The 16,866-nt window shown below is 46.0% G+C and overlaps 1 protein-coding gene across 7 annotated transcripts in view; it reads right to left on the bottom strand.

Moving 5' to 3' along the window:
* PDE10A (phosphodiesterase 10A) overlaps nt 1-16,866 on the bottom strand; it is a 531,531-nt gene that overhangs the window by 37,003 nt on the left and 477,662 nt on the right. For all 7 annotated transcript variants that reach the window (XM_064486482.1, XM_031456668.2, XM_031456666.2 and 4 more), the window contains 4 exons: nt 11,655-11,797; nt 8,277-8,360; nt 6,604-6,754; nt 2,761-2,916 (listed from right to left, as the gene is read on the bottom strand). In XM_064486482.1, coding sequence (XP_064342552.1) covers nt 2,761-2,916; nt 6,604-6,754; nt 8,277-8,360; nt 11,655-11,797 — 534 coding nt within the window. The remainder of the gene's footprint in view (nt 1-2,760; nt 2,917-6,603; nt 6,755-8,276; nt 8,361-11,654; nt 11,798-16,866) is intronic.

Below are 16,866 nucleotides of genomic sequence, written 5' to 3'. Positions count from 1 at the left end.
GACTGGGTGTGGGGGCGCTGGGGGTGGGGGGGTACTCTTCTAGGGTCACTGACCTGTGCGGTCGGTCGGGGGAATGAGGCACCACCACAGGAGGTAAAATGATCAGCACAATTCTGGCCACACCAGATGCCCAGTGTGAGCGTCTGGAAAAAGCGTCTTACTGCACCCTCGGCTGACACGCAGGTGTGAGGGCCAGGGCCTGCTAGGGTGAGGAGGAACCCCACCGGCAGGCCGGGAGAGCGGGGAGGGGCCCAGCGGGAGGGCAGAGCTCCGGCCCCGACCCCCTCGCTCCAGACCGGGCGCTGCAGGAGGGCAGGGCCTCGTGCTCTCGCTATGACTAGACCCCGGGCCCAAAGCGTGTGCCGGCCGCTGGGAGGCACTGGACAAGTGTGTTTGCTAGAGAAATGAATTTCAAAAGGCAGTTAGATGGAGCTGAGAAGAAACATTCAGGGGAGTCTCATGAGCATGTAACATCAGCAGAGTGCAGAACTTTCCAGAAAAGGAGGGAGCCCTTCCCGAATAACCCTACTCATGGAGGTGGGGCCACGAGCTTCTGGCCCCCACGGTCTCTCCCTGTCACAGCTCACCCGGGGGGGGCTTGGTCAGTCCAGGATACGGACTCAGGTTTTACCTGGTGGGCTCTTCGCCCGACTCTGTGGCCATGACCAGCCCTCCCATCCAGCCACCCATCCTAGTGATCTCTTGAGAACCGTCTCTTCTCTGAAGACAGAAGAACGACTGTGCCCCTCGTTCTGCCTCGCCAGTGACTGAAATCCCTTCTCTAATGCTTGGAATCTAACTGCGCTCCCACAGCTTTGTGGGTGCCAACAGCTTGCTTGGACTTAATTTACTGCCGTGAGCTCCAGTGACGATGTTCGATCTTTCTGGGAACCCCACACCAGGTGGCATGGCCCATGGCGCTAGGTAACGTGGCCCCCCACGCTGCTGAGGGTTTGCTGAAAATGAGCAGACCACTCAGAACCACCGCTGCTGTCGAGGGCAGCAAGCAGAGCGATCTTCCTGGCTGGAAGTCGGCCTCGGCTGGGTCCGACCGCCCCACTCCCGCCTGCTTTGTAACACTGCTAAGTCACACGGTTTGCTTTATTCCAACTGGCAGCAATGTACTCTGCAATCCTGGTCTTTTAAAAAACTAATTCTACTGTATTTAAAATAGGTTTTCCAAAGAAGCATTATGAAGGTTATTAAAGTTCACTTGCAGATTAAATTGTCAGAAATGTCACAGTCAAACGAACAAATTCATTTGGGGCAGAGGATGAGCATGGGACTCAGTGAGCCCTAATCATCCCTAAATGGAGGCGTCCTGATGTCATTTCTGGAATTTATCCTCCTTCCTGTTCAAATAAACAACCTCACATGATGAATAGGGGCAAAGTGCAGATATAAACTGTCACAAAGTTCTACAATGTTTGTCTGTCTGCCTGTTCTAATGTGAGTGTCATATGTATACAAGCACGCATCTATACTACACACATGTGTACAATCACAGACACACCGACACACATATATTCACCCACACCTTTTATTCTGCTTAACTTTCTAGGTATGTGGTTTGACTTTATCTAACCATCCATCCGTCCACATATCGTTTAAGGGAACATCAGGAATGGTGATTGCCCGTTGCTTCCAGGGACATAACCAGCCCACGAGCAGTGCAACATTCAGCTACCAGCTGGATGTGGCCCAGACTGAGTGAAACAGCTCTCTAGCCTCATCTAACAGTCCCCCCACTCTTAGCCAGCAGGTGACCACAGCACACATGCGCTTCAGTGACCTCATCACTGACCTTCTCGGTCTTGAGGAAGAGGGCCCGAGACAGGTAAATTTTGCTGGGTTTTGCAAAGATCCGAGCATGCAGGACTACCAGTCACTGGGCGGGCAGGACACGGGAGGAGCCACTCACAGCAACTGAGGAGAGGTGGTGGGAGGGAGGCCTGGGCTACACGAGGGAGGAAACTGGCACCAAGTGGCAAAGACCCTTCTGCTCCGCAAGGTGCCCAGAGCCGGCCACTGCCTAAGCTGCTGTGGGGCTCCCCTCCACAGCCTTGAACATCCAGAACCCCTCCTGCAGACACGTAATCAGAAGACCTACTGAGCTTTCCCTTCCTACTCTGAGGTGCTGCCAGTGAGAGGAAGAAACGGGAACCACTGTTCTTCAGTCAAAGACAGATCACATTTTTAAAAATTGCCTGTGAGAGCATTCAGACCATTAGGTAATAGCTACTTTGTTAAGACCAGTTTGAGGACAATGGTTTTAAGTAAAGAAGGAGCATATGCATCTTAGACAGTGAAGGTCTGTCAGCATCTAGATCAGTCACTAACATCATCTTAAAAGGAATACAATAAAATATAAAAACACACAAAAGAAAAAAATAAAGGAACTTCAATGCACTTAAAAGCTTATTAACTTTCAAGATTTGTTGTTCCAAACATTCTTGGTTCAAGAATATGACAATCCACATAAATTAAATTAACTGTACAAAACAAATTTTGCCTTAGGGTATAATGTACTTAAGAATCAAATATGATTGCAAAATACATACATAAATTTTCAAAAATGAGTCTTTATCCAAAGAACTCACAGGTATCTAAGGATGACTCTAAGCATAAGGTTCTACAACGAAACTCAGCTGCTGTTTGTAAGTAAAGCCACAGAGAGACCCCTCGTTTACTTACAGATGGCCAGTGTCTCTCAGAAGGTGACAGACATGGGGGCAGCAGGGCGCGGCTGGGCCGGCTCACCTGGAGGATGGACACGGTCTGGGAGAAGTGGTGCTGCTCCATCGTGGAGGTGGAGTAGAGGGCAGCCAGTGGGTGGTCGAATTTCTGCAAGTAGCTGTTGCTGAAGCCTCTGTGGTCCAGGTCATGACACAGACACGCGATGAGCAGTCCTTTGCGCTTCAAAAAACAATACAGTGCATGGATGTTCAAAACAAAGAAACGGGACATGGGGAAACTTACAGCTTGTCATTCCTATCACGTTGACTTCTGTCACTGATACAGCTGCCATCTTCATGAATCTCTGAAATTCCAGATGGCCTGACTTCTTTTTTAACCAGTTTCTTTGTTTTTGTTTTTGTTTTTTTGGTTATGAACTTGACAGTTGGATTATTCTTGAGTTTTCCCACTCAACTCTGGGAAAAAGTGTAGGTGGTATCAGATTAAAGCAAATGTTCTGAAGAATTACAGATAAGGCAAATCTGCACAAGGAGAGGCCAGTTTCAGTTTTTCATTCAAAATCCTCGTCAGTGTTAAATTCTAGCAATGTGACTGTTATTATAAAGAAGGACCGTAGCAAGTAAATCAGTCATAAGGCCTGTGAAATTGGCAAACTCTCTAGACAAAGAGCAGAGCAGCGAGGGCGCTGGTGGGAGGTGGGTGGGGTAGGAAGCAGGGCGGGAGGACGGTGGGGAGGGCAGGTGGGGCGGGGCTTCTGGGAGGAGAGCCCTGGGCTGGCGGGGAGCAGTGAGCAGCATCCTGGCAGGGGAACCCTACCCCATGGTCAGAGGACCAGGAAAGTGACCACCACTGTGGGGGCTGCAGGGAGACAAGGACACAGAAGAATGACAGACGGGGTTGGGTAAAGATCGTATGTGTGAACCAGGGACTGATTTCAGGGTTTTTAGTAAAGGAGTGACATCCTCCAAGTGACAATTTTAAAAGGTCTCCACGCTGGCCACTGTATTGAGAACTGACTTCAGGAGGGTGAGAGAGACCGGTGGGGCGGTTTCGTGGTGATTCAGGTGAAATATAATAGAGATTCAGACCAAGGTGACAGCGATGGAGGCTTCTGAGACGAGTTCAGTTGGAAGGTTCTGCAGGCAGAGTCAACAGGATTTTCTGATGGCCTGGCTGTGAGAGGAAAGGAGGGCGGGAAGAGGGGTGATGGGGGGAGGTGTCCAGTATGACAGCCAGGTTCTGTCATTGCTGTGATGGGAAGTCACAGAGGGAGCAGGTTGAGGAGAGCTCAGGAGTTTGGTTTTGGATGGAGGCGCGATGTCCAGTTGACAGGGAGAGTTAAACGTTTGGCTGTTTAAGTCTGACCTCAGAGGACCAGGTCTCAGCTGGAGAAGGTAAGTGTCAGTGTACATACGGCGTTTAGGGCCACAGGGCTGCCCACCAAGGTTGAGGGCAAAAGAGGTCAAAAGAGGTCAAAGGTCTGAGCCCTCACTCAAGTATTCCAACTTTAAAAAGTCAGAAGGAAGAGAAAAAGTCAGGGAAAAAAAAAAAAAAAACAGCACAAGGAGGAGCAGTCAGCGTGGTCAGAGGAATCGGAGAGCCCTGGGGTCCTGGGAGCCAGAGGAAGACAGTGGCTCAAAGAGGAAAGCCGAGCACTGACCGCCGGACCCGGCAAGGTGCCTAGACCAGGGCACTGTCTGCAGTGTGGGGGTCAGAGGCCTGATCAGAGCTGCTGTTAGAGAAAGAGGGAGGAGAGGCATGGGAGCCAGCCAGCACAGCCACTCCACCCAGGGTCTGCAGCAAAGAAGAGCCTAGAAGTCAGGAGGGAGCCAAGCGGAGGGGCAGGAGGAGGGGGCGTGCCGAGGTGGACATAACAGCACACGGTCCAGGGGAGCAGGATGAGCTAACGCAGGAGAGGCGGGGAACTGCCAGGGCGCCCTCCTCTGAGACAAGGTCAAGTGGAAGGCCGGCTCTGGAGAGGAGCCTGAGGAATCACTCTGGGTTGTGTCAAGTCAGAGCCCACTCGGGGCAGATGCTGATGGTGGTGGGGCCTGGGGGTCTGCAAAAGTCCCCACAGGTGTCTCTGTACCTGTGTGCCCTGCTCCTGCCCTCCCCCCGCTGAGCAGTACTGGTTTATCCTGCAGCCTAAATGGGCAGAGAGGTCTCCCCGGCCACCATCACCCCTAAACTGACGACCTTTGCAGGTGACCAACTCTACGTGCTCAGAGGTCTTAAGACGACTCAATAAGTTCCATTAGTTCTGCGCTGAGGGTCATTTTGTTCTGGGCTCTTCCCATATTTTATGCTGCTAGGTCAACCATGATGAGTCTAGTAAGAAATTTCAAGGTTTTAAAATCTCGCACAATAGAGAAAAGTTTTCTGATTTTGTAAACCTCTTTTATTTTTATTAATATAATGTTGAATGGTTTTATTAAATGTATGCCAGAATCAAGCATCTGAAAATAATTTATAAAATAATTATTTTGTTAACATTTTCCTTTAACAAGATCAAATAACAATTTCTAAAGCTGTCAGAAATTAAATCTCCTCCTTATAGAATATATTTTAAATATTGATGTATGTTATTTGGGGATGATTTTTAGCCAAAAAGACATGAGCTTTTGGAGAAACATAGTGAACATAATGAACTAGGAACTTAAATGCGAGTCAATGTGTAGTAACGAAATTTTTCTCACTTGTGTTAAAATTTTCCATTTTTGAAAATAAATGTTAATGTCATCTGAAAGTATAATCCACAGTTCTCAAACTTACAGGCTACCTTTTGGCAGAGAAGATAATGAAATCACTTTCTTGAGAAGAACTGAAGGAAGAAAATACTGAAATTCTCGAAATTACAGGATTCAATGGAAGGGAAAATTGTTTGGAAAAATTTATATGAAAAAATAACAAATTTTATCCTTTTTTGTGTATAATAAATAATAAATTATTTATTAGGCTAAGCCCCATCTAAACATTATTACTAAAAAAGGAACATTTTTGGCTTTCTTTAAAATGGTACTTTTTTCTAAAGTGCATCTTCCAAGATTCCTGCCCAAACTGTGAATCTGGTCTGACAGGATGGAGAAAGGACAGGACTGGACCTCAGAAGCCCTGGGTTCTGGTGTGAATGTGACCTTGGGAGAAGCACAGTTTCTTCATCACAGAGATGGTGGCCCCTTCCTCTGCATGGCCGCACGCCCTGGAGCGTGCCATCAGCTCCACCCAGGACGGGGGAGGGTGCCTGGGGTCCGGACTTTCATCAGCTCCATGGGGTGGAGGGATCAGGCGGAGGGAGCACATGCCTGGCCATCTGGGGGGGCCCACCTGGGACCACACGGCTGGGGCGAAGGCCCTCCCACCACCAGGCGGGGCTGGGCACGCAGGGAAGGGTTCGCCGGTGGTACGTGAGCGGATGGACAAGGCGGGCCCCAAGTCTCTGAGTGTGTCACCAGCTCTAAGCACAGAAAGTCTGGTAAATCAGTGAGACACCACAGAGCCGCTGTTTCCTTATGCTAGAGAAGATCAAATACGCTTTTATGTTTTAAATGTATTGGAGGCTCTTGTCCTCAGAGGAGTAAAGCATGACTACGTTATCCAGGGCACAGGGCAAAGAGAACACTTTGTTTACATCCCTTCAGAGGATTGAGCTTTAATAGGGAAGGAAGACTACAAAAACGAGTGTTTCCTTGAGGAATATTTTGGTGAAGTTGGAATTTCTGTATCTACATTTCTTATACAAAATAATAGGGGAAACGCTTGTCTATTGCAATTGGAAAAGCGTGATCTATGAATTTACTGAACCAAAATCTGTCCTGGGGTAACCCGTCACGTAACCGTATCGCACGTGTGCCCCTGACAGAGAGCATCTGTCTGCCACGCAAGAGGTGCGCGCGCGCGGACACGCACCTCCAGGTCGGTGAAGAGCCCGCGGTTGTTCTGCAGGATGGCGTACATGCAGTGTGCCACGGTGACCGCGTGCTTCCAGTTGTGATACGGGACCCGGCGGTAGTTTTTCTTCACAGACATGATAAAACGGCACAGCTTTTCAAGCTCAAAGCTGTGTGGAAAGGAAATGGTCATGACAGAAAGGGGTAAAGAACCAGTACATTCTAGGAGGTAAGCCTGGCTTAGAGACACATGTCTGTGCCCGCACACACTTGCGTCGGTGGAGATTTCTACGGTGACTGCATGCAGGAGCCCTGGGGCCTCGTCGCCACCTCCCTCGGTCTCTCCAGCCAGTTCAGAGAGGAAGACGCTTTCTTGCTTCTGCTCTGCTGCAGGAACTGGCCCACCAGGGAGCAGATCCCGGGTCAGCCGGCGGTCACCCAGCATCAACTCCCACCACCCGCTTATCTTTCAGGCATCTCCTACATCCCACGGTGCTCAGCAGACAACAACATATCACCATCCTGTTCCAGGGTATTTTGAGCTAATTTTTTCCAAGAAACATATTCAGATTCACAGACTGCAAAAATGCATACCATAAGAATTTTCTAGATGAGTGCACTCAAATTACCAAGTGTACCTGATCAAGACCCTGACTCGGCACAGGAAAGAACATGACATATACATTTTATTATACCATGAACTTATGAGTTTTTCTATTTAACATGTATTTAGACTTAGCGAAGGCCCTACCAACTCTCAATGGATTTAAGGCAGCTTAAAACAAAAGCATATCAGTATGAAACAGGGCTCTCTGAAACACCAGAGATAAGAGTTCATAAAACCTCTAACTATATGTAACCTTTATTTTTCCTCACCGAAAACTGTCAAATGTCCCGGAAGGTATGTCATTATTAAGAGTTTCAACTGGTCAAGCTCTCAACTGCTATCGAAGAAGTAAGTGGTGTTAGTTGTCCTGTGTGCATCCTTTGGAAACAGTAATTTATAAAAGTCACTGATAGAAGGGAAAACACAGAATTCCACAGGAAAGGAGCGACAGTTTAGTTCTAGCAATACTGAGAGCCTCTATAAGCCACTTCATGACTTAATTAGTAAAAAAGAGACAAAGAAAATTATTCTTTGCATTTTATGTATGTAAATGCTTACATATTTAAGCTGTAAAAACACAGATGCAAAGCCATGAAAGGCCTCTGGGACAGGCCACAGCGAGAGGAGAGAGATTTGCAATCAAAGGGCAACAGAACCTCATTACTAACAAAGCACTAGGCTTTGAATTAGGAGACCTGTTTCTTTCACACCTGTTTTAACTGATATGCTATGTAGGACGAAAGTTGATGCTAAATATATGTATATATTCCAAACACACCTAAAATAGTGCGTGATTATGTGGAAAAGTAACCTCATCTCTTTCGGTTGAATCTATATTCGTATAATCACCTGGTTCGACATGTGGTGGTTAACCGCGTGGCAGCCTCTGAGGGAGATCAAAAGAAGGCTGTACATTTGCCCAACATCGTAGTCTTTCCTAATTTCATGATTTAGAAGAGACAGTTTACATATGGCATTATTTTAAGGTAATTATCCACCAGGAGAGTGGCAAGGCATTTAGGCAGGGGGAGGAAGCGGTCTCACTACTCAGTATTTTAAAAAGGAAGTTTATAGGTCATTCATACCAGGATGTCCCACAGGACCGATGGATCATGTGGACAAAAATCCCAGGCCACATGTTCTCAAAAGGACCAATGTCAAAGTGGAACCTGAAATAAAAATAAAGAAGTTTACTAGGAAATGTAATTAATTAGGATAAACATAATAACAAGTAAAGAAAGTAGTTCAACTTTTCGTCTATCAAGAAACTCAAACAACACTGGGATCCAGCCGTCTCTCTTCCTGTCTCCTCAGTCACATCTCTGCTGTATCTAAGGGAGGAAATGCCACACATCCCCTTAGGAACTTGGTCCAAGATTCAAGCCATTGCTTAACTGTCTATTAAACAATCTGTAAAAAAGGAAGCTGCGGTTGTTATCAGAGCAATGAAAAGGTAAAAAATAATTATATTATTAATACTACACATACAGTATACAACTTGAGATAAGGGGGAAATCTTATCTGAGATTTTTTTTAGAGTTGAAAATGATTGTTTCCTATTTTAACTCAGAAAAATTTCATAAATAGTAACACCCAAAGTTACTACCTACTTTTTCATATGCTAATTTAGTTACTAACATTTAACCCAAATAAACAGAACAGTAAAGTATTTAAAAAAAAAACAAACTTCCTCTAGTTACAACACTTCTGACACCAAATGTGTGAGTTTTCCAAACCAAGCAATTGTCCAATTCTCAGCAGACATCAACTGATTTCGTTCAATTCAGTTCAATTCTGACGCTACCTGGAGTTCATGCAGACCCCACAGGGTAACAGGGCTCAGTCCCACAAGACAGACCCCCCCCCCACCCCGTGAATGCCAACTGCAAGTCCAGCCACCAACACTTCTCCTCAATGGGCTGTGAACTGGAGGCTCAGGTCAGATAATGCTCGAGAGCAGCTCCAGAACTCAGGGCAGCACTTGAGTTACTCCTCCTGGTTTATTATAGAGACACAACTCGGGAACAGCTGTGAAGGAAAAACCGGGCTGGTCCAACAAGATAACTCACAAGTCTAGGAATGTGAAGGAGAGGCCAAGCTGGGCTAACAAGATAACTCACAAATCTAAGTATTGGAATACTGATCTGAGTTCTGCTAGACTAACTTGCAAATCTAGGTTAATTAGTGTTGGTTTGCTGTTCATGTGTTTTGCTAGCCAGCTGGATTTTCAAAGATACATATCTGGCTTTGGAATGTTGGGTTTGCTGCCTCCCTGCCTCCACTTTTGTGATGATGCTGCTGCTAAAGCTGTTCCATGCCTATTGGCCGAATACCCCAAGCTTGTACTTTACCCTATAAAACCTCATGTGCACATCTTGAAGGTGCTCAGAGCTTCGGAGCAGAAGCCCCTCTGAGCCTGCCGGCGTAATACATCTGAGTACTCCAACCCTCCGAGTGGTGCTTGTTTCTTGACTGGCCTGTTGTTTCCGTAAGACAGCCACATGGAAGGGATACACATGTGGGAGAGGGCGTGGCGCCCCGCGCTCTCCAGGGGCACCCCCTGCCCAGCACCTGATGTGCTCACACCTGGATGTTCTCTGCACTCCTTGGTTAGGGTTTTTTTTTTTAAGAGATTCCATTACCAGTAAACCATTGGTCATCAGAGATTAACTTAATCGAAGCCCCTCTCCTAGGAAAGGAGTCCAAGGGTGGGGCTGAAATTCCAACCCTCTAGTCACAGGTTGGTTTCTCTGGCAAACAGCCCTCACCCTCCCAGAGTCATTCCTCAGACAAAGCTCACTTATGCTTGAATAACAAAAGACACCTCTCTTACGCTCATCACTCAGGAAACTTTAAGGGTAAAGGAGCTCTGTCCTGGGAGCTGGCTCCAAAGACTGCAGTCAGATATTCCCCATTGTGTCACAAATATGCACTGTATATATAAACTGCTAAAAGAGAAACAGAGACAAACTGAAAATCTTCAGAGTTTATTTGAGCAAAAGCCCACTTGAATAGGGCAGCACCAACTTACAGTGGTTGGGAGCACTTTGCTCACAGGAGCCAAGGAAACATCTCTGTAGAGAAGATGCAGAGAAGCTAACTGAGTGGCTACCGCTTAAAGCCTAATTGGCTGTTTGGGACTGGCTGCCTTTAGCATTACCATCTTGTGACCCTGAGGCATTTACAAGTTTAGATTCTGTTTGTTTATAGGACCACTTGGGTGTTAGTCACATCGGTCTAGTGGCCTCCTTGTATAATTAACTTAGCAATACTATATCTGTATTTCCAATTATAAACAAAAATCAGCTCTGGCTCACTTTTGAAGATTTGAAGATTTTTTTATGTCGTTAAACAGTGTTGGCTTGCACTTATAATGGGCAGGTCCCACTGAGACAGGAGGGAAGGGGACAGGGCACAATCATTAAAAGGATGACACAACAATCGAGGATACAGTGTAAACTGGTTAGAACCGAGAAGGCAGAAGATTTGACTTCCAGTAGACCCTGAGCCTCACGGCACACCTGAGGCACCACGACAGCTCCGAGGCGGTGGCCCAGGTCCTGGGAATTCCCAGCCCTTCCTCAGCACAGCTGGAGTCGTCCTTCTGCTCCTGAGCACATGAAGTTACGGAGCCCACAAGCCCTAACAGCCCCACATCTCGCGGCCTCTCTCTTGCCCTCTGAGAAGGCTCGCACCCTGTCTGTGGAGTGTGTGTCTACTTTCACTTTAAACTATTCACCCCCACACCTCACGGCCTCTCATCTTCTGAGATGGCCCACGTCCTGCCTATGGAATTGCACCTCCCAGGCCGCTCTCACTTTACAGGATGGCCCCTTCCCCCGGGCTGCCTCTTCTGCCTTCAGAGTGCGAGAGAACCCGTGCTCTGTTCACGGAGTATCTCCGAGTAAACCTGCTTTTACTCAGCTATGGCTCGCTCTTGAATTCTTTCCTGAGCAAAGCCAAGGACCCTCACTTGGGAGGGGGGCACATCCCAGGGATCCGCGCAAGACCTGGGACACGGCTATCCTCTCGCCCCGTTTTCCTACGACACTATCGCCCGTAGCAAATATGTTAGCATAGGATTAGAAACAAAGTGTGAAAGCTGAACTGTTTGTTACTAAATTCTCAAACTTAATTTGTAAACTTAAAATCAAATGGAAATGAAAACTTTTAGATAACTGATACCAAATGCCATTTTGAATATTAAATATGACATCATGTAAAGTATGCCAAAGACTAATGAGAAAAGCTAACATTCACGTTAACTCATTTCAAAATGGTGCTCAGACTTTTTTTTTTAAAGATGAAGAGATCTGGCCTTTCCTTCCTTAGAAGCGGAAAATGGCAACACGTGAACCCATGCGCGTCACATGGCACTTAACGATTCTAATTCTATAACCCATTCCACTTTAAACGCAACCATATTAAAAATCTGCTCCTGAAGAAACAGACAAAGCACTCACAGTTCAATCTCTTTGCAGAGGCGGCCGGGCAGGCTGAAGTGCATGAGGCCCTGCCACTCCTCGGCCGTGCAGATGCTGTGGTAGGACAGCTTCTCCATGGTGACCCGGTAGATGCACTCCGAGTGCCGGATCCTGTGATACATCTGCAGGGCACACCCAGGGCGCGAAAAGCAAAGAGCGTTTAAAAAGTTCTGCCATTAAAGTCCAGAGGTTGGTATAAAAGAATCAGAACAACACCTGAATTCACCATTACCATCCACTAACTACCCCTACTGTGTAATTCCATGTGCCCTGCGAAGATACCCACATATGTGGCTTTGAAGATACACACAGTGTCTTAAAAATTACATCTCCATTTTAAAAGACATATTGTCAAGCATCCTCTCTAAGTAGTGAGATTACCTGGTGTTTATCTAATGACACCTTATTCTTGGGCTCCAGACCCAGAATCGGAGAAATAAATGTCTGCTGTTTATAAGCCACCCAGTCTGCACTGTTTTATTACAGCAGCCCAAACGGATTAGGAAAGAAACCAAATGAGCCAAGAGTTAAGGTATTTTTCTATGACTCCTTTTAAAAATATTTAGCTTATTTCTTAGTGATCTCAAAGTCCTCTAGTCCAGGGAGTTTGAAAAATGTTTGATTGTAAAACTCTTTATTGGTAAAACAAATCTGGAGACAGATGTATAATAAACGTGGATTCCTTTAGCGACTGTGCGCACGTGGGATGTGCTGATATATTGCTTATATGATAACACATAAACTAAAATAGAAATTAAAAAAGAAGTATTTTTAAAATATTTAATTTTATTTAATGAACAAGACTTTTTGTTCTTACTAAACAATTATGTATTTTGAAATGAAGCACTGTAATTATGTGTTATCAATTTTCAAATTTTTTTCTTTAATACTTTGTGAAATGCTAACATTAAGTTCTGTTTCAGTTTACTTCAATACTTAGAAATAGTTGTACTATTTGAGAAGAATATGCCAAAAAGTATGTGGATCCAAGTGGAATAATTGTTCTTAAACATCACACTTCCAAGTTTTGTTCCCTAATCACTAATATTTTTGACTGAAATTCAGATAAATTTCCATTTTCTCTGATGTCAATCAGTTAACTTTGCAAACTATTCAGCTGCATCTTTATACATTATCAAATAAGTTCAAAAACAGTGAAAATGAAATTCTTCATGGGGAAGATTTTAATAAGTGAAAAGCTGCTTCATAAAATAAAATTTAAAAAAAAATCCCACTTTAAATGAAGACAGAGAACTAAAAGGAAATAAAGAACAGATGGAACAAATAGAAAACACATACCAAGACGGTGGATTTACACCTAAACATAACATATGCCTGGTCTCAATATCCCCACTGAAAGGAAAAAACTGTCTGATTGACTAGAAAAGCAAAACCCAACTTACGCTGTTTACAAGAAGCATCTTTAAACAGACTAAAAGTAAAACGCTGGAAAAGACATACCATTTAACACCAGTCTAGAGAAAGTTGGAATGGCTGTATAAATATCAAATAAGTAGATTTCAGAGCAAAGACTATAACCAGGGATAAAGATCATTTATCATTTCAAATGACAAAGGGTCAGGTCGTCAGGAGAACATCACACTCCTAAGCGTACACGGCTGGCTGGTTTGCAGCAGGGCTGCAGAGGGGAGGCGGAGGAGGGGGAGAGTCCGTGCACCCACAGGTGCTGGGGCAGGACAGCTGGATGCCCGTGTGTGAAATAAACACATGGATGTGGGGCCTTGCCTTGCACCACGTCTCAAAATTTTTTAGTAAATTGAGTCACAGACCTAAATGTAGAACCTGAAACTGTAAAACTTCTAAAAGACAACATAGGAGAAAATCTTTCTGACCTTAGGTTAGGCAAATATTTCTTTGATGCAATGTTGACAGCATGATCATAAACAGAAAAACTCATAAATTAGACTTTAAAATTAAGAACTGCTCTTAGAAAGAAACTGTTAAGAGAATGACAAGACAAGCCAAACACGGGGAGCAAATATTTGCAAATCACCAGTCTGACAGACGACTTGTATCAAGAATATATAAAGAACTATCAAAACTCAGAGATTTAAAAAAAAACATAAAGAAAATTAGGCAAACGATTTGACCTTTCACCCCAGAAGACACAGAGGCAGCAAAGGTGGAGGAGCGGGGACACATGCTGATGCTGGGAGCGAGCAAGGGCACAGTCACTCTGGAAAGCAGTTGGGCAGTTTCTTAAACACCCCCACCATCTGATCCCCAATCCCACATCTCGGTATCTACTCAGGGAAGGAACGCAGATGCCCAAAGGCTTGTGCATAGCTGTTCACCGCAGCTTTACTGTAACAGCCAAAACCTAGAAATAACTCAAATGCCCATCAACAGGTGACTAAATAAACAACTCGTAGTACATCGGTACAATGGAGTACTCAGCAATAAAGAATGAACTATTTACACGCGATGCCATGGACAAATCTCAAAATAATTATGCTAGGTGAAAGAAGCCAGACAAAAAGGAACAGAGATTTTATGATTCGACTTGTAAAAAATAATCCTAGAAAATGCAAAGTACGTATAGAAAGTAGATCGTGGCCACCTGAACCTGGGGGGTGAAGATGGGGTGGGGCAGGTGGGAGGGACCACAGAGGAGCACTCAGCAATCGTGTAGGTGGGTGGCTCCATCTGTCACCCTGTCTGCGGTGATGGTTTCCCTGAGTGGGGTTATACACCCTTGTCAATGATGCACTCTCTAAACATGTGCAGTTTAGTGTATTTACAAACCTCAGTAAAGCTTTGAAAAAAGTTTTGCTCCCAGTCTTCGTAAAGGTTTATGATAGTTTGTATATATGACACATACATTTCAGCAAAGAAGTCACATAACGGTGATGGAAATACCTGCAAACACCCATTTTCGAAATGCTCCGTGTGCAAAGCAGGCATTTATTCAGAAAAGCAATTATCTTTTTATTCAGTGTTAATGCCACCTGAAATCTGAAGGTTCAGATTAAATGCTGTTTATTTCTTTGAATACACCTTCTAAGTATCGAGACATTGTCATCTGCCATCAGAAAAGATCACCAAATCTTTCTGTAAAAGAAACAGGTGTAAATAATCAGTGGATTCCACAGCTATTCCAAGCACTTTGCCCCAAGCAGCAATCCTAGGGGGCTCGATGGAAATGAATGTCCAGAGCAGAGGGGTCCCGCTAACACAGCTGAGGAAGAGCCTGGACCGGGTTTAAAAGTGCAGACTGGACCCCACCATCACCTCTTCCTCCTTTTAGAAGCCCGTCTGTCTCAGGAGACCGCATCCTGGACAAGACACAACCACCGGTGCATGAACTTGATGAAAGCTCCATCCACGTATCAACAATCCGGGAAAAGCAGCTTCTCCAAGGTCATTTACCCAAAAACACATCTACACAGAGGTTCTCACTCCCCCACCCCCAGCGGAATGCAGCTTGCTCCCACTCACGCGGGTGCTGTAGGTTCTGGCAGGACGGGGAACAGTCCACAGGGTGAGAGACAGTTCTAGGAAAAGGAGCTACTCTGGGCAGCAAAGCAACGTTGCTGCTACGGTCATCAACACCGCTAAGCACCTCCTCTGGCAGGCAGTTTTCTAAGTGCCCTTCACACACCGTTTCATGTCATCCTCGCAAAAATACTCTACTTTTTAACATTGTACAAGCGTATGACCTCCAATTAGACTAAATTATACTTTTATTTATAAAATTAAATTTATAATTTTTATAAATGTTTGTAAATATATAAATTATGAAATTTAAATTTTATTTATATTTCATTTTGTCATCAGTGTAGGTAAGTAACAGGAATTTTTACTTTACAGCAAAAAATAATTATTTGGGAAAATTTTACAGATACTTTAGTCCTTGTTTTTAAATGACTTTCAATATGAATAGTAGAAAATCATATAATATTATTAGTAAATGATGTTACCTTGTTCATTGTACTGTGAATTACTAACGAGGGTAGAAAACTATGTTGTCTTTTTAAGTTGATTTGCATCATGATTTGTCTACGGGAACTGAGGAATCAGCCTTGGACTCACTGTCCAGTGGGAAGAGGTGCCGGCGGAGGCAGCTGCCTTTTATTCTGACGGTGTATCTTAGGCACGAACATATGGAAAAGGCACAGGAGACAGAAGAAAGATGACCTGGAATCAGGAATATAACTCGCATGTTTCTCCCACATGGTGAAAACACAACCACTGTAACTGCACAGAAGGGCGTCTCTACTTACTGGCAGACAAGGACATTCCGTTAGTGATGCTTCAGAGTGTCTTTCTTGGCCTATTTCTACAATAATCACCACCGTCTACAAACGGTGGTGTTGCGAGGACCCCCTGACACTGATGTTCACAGTGGGCGCAGTCACTTCAGGGTGAAGCGACGAAGGGCCCGACCCCGGCCCGGCCGCCCGGGCGGCGTCTCCTCTGCAGCACTCACCGCCTGCCCCCCTGGGGGCCGGGCGCTCAGTTCTCCGGGCCCCGGGGCTCCCGGTGCAGACGTGGACGCTGCGGGACCTCACCCCGGGGGGACACCACACGTGAGGGGCCGGAACGCACTCGGGCACGCGCTGGTTACGCTCTCAGTGCTGCCGGCAGTCACCGCGCACTCCTCTCTGCGGGACAGCAGCGCCGCGTCTCAGGGCGGTGAACGGCTCACGCGTGGCGGTGGCGCGCTGTCCTGCCCGGTGAGGGCCGGTCCGGCACTCGGCCTCCCCAGTCTGCGTCCAGGGTGTCACGTGGGGGCCTGAAAGTGTCCGTCGCGGGAGCCTGTGCATGCACCGCAGCAACCGGGCCGCGCAGCAAGTAAGGACTCTCCTCACTGGCAGCACACACGGGGCACAGCTAGTCCGCAAGACACACGCCGCCTCTCTTCCGGGAAGCTTGTCCCCTTCCTGCTCCACTCACCTTTCCGACCTGACTGACAGAATACTGGCTAAAGCGCAAGTTTCCAATATGATGTAGCATTGAATGGTGTTAATAAAATGAATCTGGTCCTGTAAACAAATCCAAAGACACACTGCACACAGGCAGGGAGAGTCCTGCACGAGAAGCCTTGTGCAGCATCGAACAGCGCTGCGGTGGACCACGGCAGATGAGACCCAGCGGAGCTGTGCGCGTGGCCACGGGACCTGCAGGCCCGTGGGGGGCGGGAGCCACGGCTGTGACAGGAGACACTGAG

This window comes from Camelus dromedarius, chromosome 6 (assembly GCF_036321535.1).
Source record: "Camelus dromedarius isolate mCamDro1 chromosome 6, mCamDro1.pat, whole genome shotgun sequence".
Classification (NCBI taxonomy): domain Eukaryota; kingdom Metazoa; phylum Chordata; class Mammalia; order Artiodactyla; family Camelidae; genus Camelus; species Camelus dromedarius.
Note: the sequence above shows the minus strand (reverse complement) of the source record. Positions and strands in the feature narration are given on the sequence as shown.